Below are 9521 nucleotides of genomic sequence, written 5' to 3' on the forward strand. Positions count from 1 at the left end.
ATATGAATCTTCAGCAAAATTTTCCTAAGGATATATGAAAAATTGTGGGCTTCAGGCTGTTCACAAACAGACATACAAATGGGCAAAAACAGAACAGAGGTTCTGTTTTTGGAACAGCCTACTCTGTGATTACACTGTGGAATTTTTTCTTCTCTACTTTCTCCCAAGGTTGATTTTTTTATGGAAATTAAAATTTGTAATAAGGGATATCAAAAATAAATTCAATAAAACCAGGTTTTTGCTCTGTCAGTCCATGACAAAACCACAACATGCTAAGAATATACAGCCATGCATTCACACACATGCAGTCACATGCACACCATAAAACACCAACACACATATAGTATGGAAAATGTCTTCAGCAACGTATGTAATGTTGACAGATTGTCACATACATCCACAAAGGAGTCCCAGGTAAAATATGTTTGTTTGTCCTTGTTCGACACAATACATTGCAGAAACATTAGATCTCTTTATACATTTACAGATTTATACTCTTACATATCTGATAACACACACCGATTCTGAAAATATTTGCACATTTTTGTGCTCATTTGTAGATCTTTTTCAGATGGTTATACACATGCTGAAATCTGTTAACACACACAGACACAAATGTCTCCACACATATTTGTAAATCTTATGAACACATTCATGGCCTCGCACCACTGACATTAAGCCAACATGAATGACAGAAGACAAATACTGAATACTGTATTTTAGATGAATGCATACCTGGATTATTTTATACATTACTGTTTTAACCCTATAATGGTCAACTCACCCGTTTGGTTGTACATAATGATATGTACTACATTCTATTAAAAATGTGAGCATATGAGGTCTGTCAATAAAGTATAGGTCCTTTTTATTTTTTTCAAAAACTATATGGATTTCATTCATATGTTTTTACGTCAGACATACTTGAACCCTCGTGCGCATGCGTGAGTTTTTCCACGCCTGTCGGTGACGTCATTCGCCTGTGAGCACTCCTTGTGGGAGGAGTCGTCCAGCCCCTCGTCGGAATTCCTTTGTCTGAGACGTTGCTGAGAGACTGGCGCTTTGTTTGATCAAAATTTTTTCTAAACCTGTGAGGCACATCGAAGTGGACACAGTTCGAAAAATTAAGCTGGTTTTCGGTGAAAATTTTAACGGCTGATGAGAGATTTTGAGGTGATACTGTCGCTTTAAGGACTTCCCACGGTGCGGGACGTCACGCAGCACTCCCAGGCACCGTCGTCAGCCTGTTTCAAGCTGAAAACCTCCACATATCAGGCTCTATTGATCCAGGACATCGTGAGAGAACAGAGAAGTTTCAGAAGAAGTCGGTTTCAGCATTTTATCCGGATATTCCACTGTTTTAATGTTTTAATGAAAGACGTCCGCGCGTCGGGACGCAGCCGGCGCGGTGCGGCGGCACAGGAAAAACACCTCCGTGTTGATAACCATTTGTAAAATCCAGGTGGCTTTTGATGGCTTTCAGTGGAGTGAGTATATGAGAAATTGTTTAACAGCTGGACATGTTCCAACTTGTCCTTAAGGCTTCCAACAGAGGTGTTTTTCCTGTGGCGGAGCATCGCGGCGGCTGCGAGCCGACGCTGCAATCCGCCCGCACGTCTTTCATTAAAAAAAATCTCCTTTAACAGTGGATTATCCGGATAAAATGCTGAAACCGACTTCTTCTGAAACTTCTCTGTTCTCTCACGACATCCTGGATCAATAGAGCCTGAAATGTGGAGGTTTTCAGCTTGAAACAGGCTGACGACGGCACCTGGGAGTGCTGCACGACGTCTCGTTCCGTGGGAAGTCCTTAAAGCGACAGTATCACCTCAAAGTATCACCTCAAAAGTCGGAGCAACACCACACATCATGTGCATGTTCTACAGGGGTACGATCGAGAGTGTCCTGTCATGCTGCATCACGGTGTGGTGCGGTGCCTGCACAGCGACTTGCCGTAGGTCCCTTCAACGCATCGTGAGAGCAGCGGAGAAGATCATGGGCAGCTCTCTCCCACCCCTCCAAGAACTGTACAACACCCGCTTCACCCGGAAAGCCACTAAGATCGTAAGTGACCCCACTCATCCATTACGTAGTCTCTTCAGCCTGCTGCCGTCGGGGAGGAGACTGCGCAGTCTCCAGGCCAAGACCAGCTGGCTGAGAGACAGCTTTTTCCACCAGGCTGTCAGGACACACTCAACTCCCTCCCTGCTTTGCCCCCTTTCCCCCTGTTGCCCTCCACTCACACATAAACACAAACTGGACTGTTTCACTTTCCACTCCCGTCTATTCCCTAACCTCCCTAACCTAAGCTGCTGTGAAGATATTGCACTTTATACATACAATACTCTCTGCACAATGATCAACAACTGTATATATTCTTGCTCTGGTCATGGAATTTGCACATATCCATTACTGCTGAATGTTGTCCTGCCAACTTTGCACTACAAGCATTTGTTTGTTTACAATTCTACACTTGATACTTATACTTTGTTATTATATTTCTACACTTGATACTTATACTTTATTATATTTCTACACTTGATACTTATACTTTGTTATTATATTTCTACACTTGATACTTATACCTTGTTATTATATTTCTTTAATACCTTCTTTTGTGAGGTCAGGGAGTCCAGAGATCAGGTATTTCAGTTCTCAATATGTCTGTGATGTATTGTAGAAATGACAATAAAGCTGACTAAGACTAAGACTAAAATCTCTCATCAGCCGTTAAAATTTTCACCGAAAACCAGCTTAATTTTTCGAACCGTGTCCACTTCGATGTGCCTCACAGGTTTAGAAAAAATTTTGATCAAACAAAGCGCCAGTCTCTCAGCAACTTCTCAGGCAAAGGAATTCCGACGAGGGGCTGGACGACTCCTCCCACAAGGAGTGCTCACAGGCGAATGACGTCACCGACAGGCGTGGAAAAACTCACGCATGCGCACGAGGGTTCAAGCATGTCTGACGTAAAAACATATGAATGAAATCCATATAGTTTTTGAAAAAAATAAAAAGGACCTATACTTTATTGACAGCCCTCGTATTAAAGGATTGAAACAAAACTCACCTAAGCATCATGTAAAGTAGAACAGTAATGATTCAAGCACCTCATAGGAAATATTGCTTGTCCCTCGATTTCGAGGCAGATTATGGCACACGATATGGCAAATTTGAGAGGTGCCTGAGTTTCCTTCACTGTTATCAATGCGATCTGAGACAGTGCAAGGCTGCGCTGTTAACATGAAGGCTGGGCAGAGCACTGACAGAATGGAGAGATCAGTCTTACTTCAACAAGTGAACAGTGGTTTGATTGCTTCATTTTCTGCCAAGCATCAAGACTTGTGATTGTACTCTAGACACAGCGGTCACCAGTTTTAGTGCCATGGTGCACTGTAGCACTCACAGTGCTAATTTATGAAAACACTCTGTGTCTGAACATATAAAGACCTGAGCAAGCAATTTCCTCTTCTCCGACAGCAGCAATTTCACATCACCTTCATCAGTTGTTTTCATATACGAGGGCTGTCAATAAAGTAACGGTCCTTTTTATTTTTTTCAAAAACTATATGGATTTCATTCATATGTTTTTACGTCAGACATGCTTGAACCCTCGTGCGCATGCGTGAGTTTTTCCACGCCTGTCGGTGACGTCATTCGCCTGTGAGCACTCCTTGTGGGAGGAGTCGTCCAGCCCCTCGTCGGAATTCCTTTGTCTGAGAAGTTGCTGAGAGACTGGCGCTTTGTTTGATCAAAATTTTTTCTAAACCTGTGAGGCACATCGAAGTGGACACGGTTCGAAAAATTAAGCTGGTTTTCAGTGAAAATTTTAACGGTTGATGAGAGATTTTGAGGTGAGACTGTCGCTTTAAGGACTTTTCACGGTGCGAGACGTCGTGCAGCGCTCTCAGGCGGCGTCATCAGCCTGTTCAAGCTGAAAACCTCCACATTTCAGGCTCTATTGATCCAGGACGTCGTGAGAGAACAGAGAAGTTTCAGAAGAAGTCGGTTTCAGCATTTTATCCGGATATTCCACTGTTAAAGGAGATTTTTTTAATGAAAGACGTGCGGACGGGTCCGCGCGTCGGGACGCAGCCGCCGCAACGCAGCCGCCGCAACGCTCCGCCACAGGAAAAACACCTCTGTTGAAAGCCTTAAGGACAAGTTGGAACATGTCCTGCCTGTTAAACAATTTCTCATATACTCACTCCACTGAAAGCCATCAAAAGCCGCCTGGATTTTACAAATGGTTATCAACACAGAGGTGTTTTTCCTGTGCCGCCGCACCGCGTCGGCTGCGTCCCGACGCGCGGATCCGTCCGCACGTCTTTCATTAAAAAAATCTCCTTTAACAGTGGAATATCCGGATAAAATGCTGAAACCGACTTCTTCTGAAACTTCTCTGTTCTCTCACGACGTCCTGGATCAACAGAGCCTGAAATGTGGAGGTTTTCAGCTTGAACAGGCTGATGACGCCGCCTGAGAGCGCAGCGCGACGTCTCGCACCGTGAAAAGTCCTTAAAGCGACAGTCTCACCTCAAAATCTCTCATCAGCCGTTAAAATTTTCACTGAAAACCAGCTTAATTTTTCGAACCGTGTCCACTTCGATGTGTCTCACAGGTTTAGAAAAAATTTTGATCAAACAAAGCGCCAGTCTCTCAGCAACTTCTCAGACAAAGGAATTCCGACGAGGGGCTGGACGACTCCTCCCACAAGGAGTGCTCACAGGCGAATGACGTCACCAACAGGCGTGGAAAAACTCACGCATGCGCACGAGGGTTCAAGCATGTCTGACGTAAAAACATATGAATGAAATCCATATAGTTTTTGAAAAAAATAAAAAGGACCGTTACTTTATTGACAGCCCTTACCTCTACACATTACAGATGCGCCAATAGCATCAAATTAACTTTAAATTAGTTCCAAATGACACTGACATCATTTTGTAAATAACTTGAATCTAACTTGTGCAACAATGCCAGTTCCCATAGCAACATGAGGACAGAGCTGTGACTGCTTATTTACATTTGATTGCCAAAATAACAATAGAAAAAAATGGAATCGATAATAACACAGCCAACTTCAACATATTTCATTAGCCATAAAATGCTGCAGTTAAAGGCCCCTTCACATATAGTATGAATGTGGTCGAATTGAGCATGAATTGCACATGAAGCAGGAATCGTATGCAATATGAAGCTGTAAAATCGCCTTGTACACTTGTTGCTTCAACTATTTGCGCACATCAGCAGCTGAAAGACTGCGTGTGCCCTGTGAGAGCCCATTTGATCCCTCTCGCGGCAGGTGTCCGCTAAATTCCAGGTCACACACACGAACATCTAACACCACTCGCTTGGCACTTAGAAAATGTGTGGCCATTCACACTATTATCATGAAAACAGTCATCACTTTTGAGCTGGATGTGAAGTTTGTCAATGTGTCCCCGCGATTGTGGAGTTGTAAAGCAATACACATGTGGTGCATGTGCCTTGCACGTCTGCACATGTCATGCCCCCTCCCCTGCTCCCCCCAACACATATGGAATGCCGGGGGGGGGCACACTTGCATAAAATGCTTATATGTATGTACAGATCTGATCACATGGGGGTCTGACAGCCAGGTCTGATAGCACACAGCATGGGAAGGGGCCTGTCAACTGATTGCAGCACACTGACAGCTGGATGACAGCTCAGTGCAGACATTACAAACACAGAAACCACCACAAGGACAGGTATATAAATGACTACGACAATACCTACATATGCAATTACATAATAAATAATGAAAATGAATGACCACATAACACAGAGACACGTTGGTTTGGGTGCTGAATGAACAAGGGGGTGCGTGTCTGCTTCTGGATGTACCAGCTTGAGAACGCGTACCACGTTTTGAAGGACATGACCTTACAACATTCCTCTGTGAGGCGTGTGTCTCTGCCTGCTGTCCTCATGTGGACATACATAAAAACATATATCACTTTTGCAACAGGCTGGAGAGCACACATAGCACACACACTGACAGGCTGTCCCAGCTCGAATGGACCATCAGTTCATGTGGACACGCAGCAGGCGATCTGACAGGACATGCGTGTCGTGTGAGCAGTATGCCGCAGGACCATATGAGAGCCAACAGTGTGACAAATATGCCACTTTGAGTTGCGTATCAGCAGAAATACGCTGTAACAAACGCAGTTTGGTCAGTTATCACTGTGCGTGTTTCTCTTTAAAAAAAAAAAATTCTGCTTGATTTTAGCCATTTCATGCTCCTGTTATAAGACAGTGATTGTAGAACAGTGGTAAAGTTTTCGTCTGGTAATCAGAGCTTGCAGGCTTGAATCCTGTGAGTAGCATTTATTTTTTATTTAACCAGGGTTATTTAACCACGGGGTTCTGTATTGTGTCCGTTTTTATTCATTATTTATATCAACCCGGTGATATTCACTAATTATACAACTGGTTTTTATTTTATTTTTTCCCACATCAGCGGTGTGATGTGGCATCCCAGCTGCTTGCACTGTGTTCCTGCTCACATGACACTGTCGTGTGCACGATGCCATTGCAGGAGGATCGTGCACACCTGCCCATTGCCTCGATGTTTTCGTGGTTCACTCATATGAGCTTTTCCACTGTGATTCGCCCTGATTTGTACTTATTCATACTATGTGTGAAGGGACCTTTAAAATGTATGTAAAAATATTTACCAGAGAAAATTAAGAAAGAGAACTACAAAGTACAATGAGTCATGGAAGCAAATGACTGTGTGTTAGTCTTACAAATAATCCCAGCTGGTCCACACACATGCCTCTCCATGCACTTGTCACACGACTTCCCCGATGACCCGACCCTGCAACGGCATTGGCCTGTAACTGGATCACACGGGCTGGGCCACGCCCCCCATAAGGAACACTTACACTCCTCACACCAGCTGCCTGGCACCTTTGGGTTACCATGGTAACCACTGGCACACCTGGACAGAGATTAAGAGAACTGAGTTACTGTGTGGAAAGCACACTCAGATGTCAAAGACACCACTGATTCAGCCATTCATTTGTGATTACGGTTGTCAATGAGCCAAATCTTTGCAGTTGACTGTAAGCTTTTCACAGCAAACTATTACCATCAAGTCAGGTTTCATGCTTTTGTTTTTCTATAAGAAGAAAACAGTTGTTTAAATGTCTTTAGGAATGCAGTTGTCCTTTGGAAACACAAAGTACCTTTCTTGCTTGAATGGAGAACTTCGCATATGGACATTATAGTCAGTCTACATAATTTCACTGACAAGGGCTCTAATGTTACAAACTAAATGGGACCCTTTTTATCTTATGAAGAGTTTGTTGCATCAATCACTATATCACTTAGCATGAAGTACCAGACTATAGATTTGGTCACACACGGTCTGTCTTTCTGTCTATGTCAATAATATTACAGTCAACATCACCTTGTATTTATTTTAAACAGTCATATCTCTAAAAATGCTGTGAAACTAATGTTTAAAGATACTTGTAAAATGTTCAATTAAGGTTTGTACTTTCACATTATAAAAAAAAAAAAATACTGTAACATTTTCTAACCTCTGACATCTCACACATGCAATCACGTCTTAACTCCTGGGCAGTTTGAAAAACCGGTTCATTCTCCCATTCATTGCCACTTCATTGACTATCATCATATGGTGCATTTGGCTTTCATTCATTGATTAATCTGTTTTTTTGGGACTGGTTCTAACCTTGGTTGCCTCACCACCTGTTTGTCCATGCCGAACCTCCAGACCTGTTGTTATACTATTATGCTCACCACCCTGACCTATGCACTCTTTTTGTATTAATAAATACCTTTTTTGTTTTACCTAGCTGTGACTATCTGTACATTGGGGACCAATTCTTACATCTATGTCAAGCCTAAATTCCCTAATCATGAGATTATTCTGTGTGTGTGTGGGTGTGTGTGTGTGTGTGTGTGTGTGTGTGTGTGTGTGTGTGTGTGTGTGTGTGTGTGTGTGTGTGTGTGTGTGTGTGTGTGTGTGTGTGTGTGTGTGTGTGTGTGTGACATGGAGAGACCTCTCGCAGTATTTTCCCTCATATCCCTCAGGACAGGCTGTACATCTGTAGTCGCTTAACCCCTCAGCAACACAGGTTGGGCTGAAACTGGACAGAAAGGGCTTTCATAAAAAAACAAAAAACTTACTAAATACATTAACAGTTTCTATTGTGTTTAATAAAAACAATTAATGACAACAAGAAAGAAAGATAAACAAAACCCTTTACTTGTTCTCTGGGTTGATAAGAGGACAGGCACAGGGTTTACAGTCATCGTGGAAACCTTGGATGATACCATAGAATCCTGGCACACAGCGTTCACACTGATCACCCTCTGTGTTATCTTGACAGTTCTACAAATACACAAACAAACACTAACATTCATTCTCTTCAACGTTTTTCTATTCTTTTCACCAGTCCTGTATGTTCTTAGTTTTGGCTTTTGCAACAATTTTTTGACTGCCCCCCCCTTATGACTGGAAGCACTGCCAGGTGAATTAAAAAAATGTAACAAGGCACATGCAAGGTACATACAGTAGTGTTCAGAATAATAGTAGTGCTATGTGACTAAAAAGATTAATCCAGGTTTTGAGTATATTTCTCATTGTTACATGGGAAACAAGGTACCAGTAGATTGAGTAGATTCTCACAAGTCCAACAAGACCAAGCATTCATGATATGCACACTCTTAAGGCTATGAAATTGGGCTATTAGTAAAAATAAAGTAGAAAAGGGGGTGTTCACAATAATAGGAGAATCTGCTGTTGTCTCTACAAACTCAAAACTATTATGTTCAAACTGCTTTTTTAGCAATCCTGTGAATCACTAAACTAGTATTTAGTTGTATAACCTCAGTTTTTCATGATTTCTTCACATCTGCGAGGAATTAATTTTGTTGGTTTGGAACCAAGATTTTGCTCATTTACTAGTGTGCTTGGGGTCATTGTCTTGTTGAAACACCCATTTCAAGGGCATGTCCTCTTCAGCATAAGGCAACATGACCTCTTCAAGTATTTTGACATCTCCAAACTGATCCATGTTACCTGGTATGTGATATATAGGCCCAACACCATAGTAGGAGAAACATGCCCATATCATGATGCTTGCACCACCATGCTTCACTGTTTTCACTGTGAACTTGTGGCTTGAATTCAGAGTTTGGGGGTCATCTCACAAACTGTCTGTGGCCCTTGGACCCAAAAAGAACAATTTTACTCTCATCAGTCCACAAAATATTCCTCCATTTCTCTTTAGGCCAGTTGATGTGTTCTTTGGCAAATTGTAACCTCTTCTGCACATGTCTTTTATTTAACAGAGGGACTTTGCTGGGGTTTCTTGCACATAAATTAGCTTCACACAGGCGTCTTCTAACTGTCACAGCACTTACAGGTAACTCCAGACTGTCCAGACAGACTTAGTCACATAGCACTACCATTATTCTGAACACTACTGTACAGCATACAAATATAAGGCAAAAACAAT

The 9521-nt window shown here is 42.4% G+C and overlaps 1 protein-coding gene and 1 long non-coding RNA gene across 6 annotated transcripts in view; one reads left to right on the forward strand and one right to left on the reverse strand.

Annotated features, from left to right (window-relative positions):
- The window catches only part of lama2 (laminin, alpha 2), a 780279-nt gene that overhangs the window by 274601 nt on the left and 496157 nt on the right, over nucleotides 1–9521 (reverse strand). For 3 of the 5 annotated variants that reach the window (XR_004558560.1, XM_034162642.1, XM_034162641.1), the window contains exons 33-35: nucleotides 8268–8392; nucleotides 8061–8147; nucleotides 6777–6970 (exon numbers count right to left, since the gene is read on the reverse strand). Coding sequence is in view for 4 of the 5 variants with exons in the window: in XM_034162642.1 (XP_034018533.1) it covers nucleotides 6777–6970; nucleotides 8061–8147; nucleotides 8268–8392 (406 nt within the window). In the remaining variant the exon portion in view is untranslated. The remainder of the gene's footprint in view (nucleotides 1–6776; nucleotides 6971–8060; nucleotides 8148–8267; nucleotides 8393–9521) is intronic. The other 2 variants (XM_034162644.1, XM_034162643.1) reach the window with 1 other exon arrangement.
- Nucleotides 1–9521, forward strand: part of LOC117503416 — a 559959-nt gene that overhangs the window by 117162 nt on the left and 433276 nt on the right. The gene's annotated exons all lie outside the window — the stretch shown is intronic.

The sequence above is a fragment of the Thalassophryne amazonica genome, chromosome 21 (assembly GCF_902500255.1).
Source record: "Thalassophryne amazonica chromosome 21, fThaAma1.1, whole genome shotgun sequence".
In the NCBI taxonomy this organism is placed as follows: Eukaryota; Metazoa; Chordata; class Actinopteri; order Batrachoidiformes; family Batrachoididae; genus Thalassophryne; species Thalassophryne amazonica.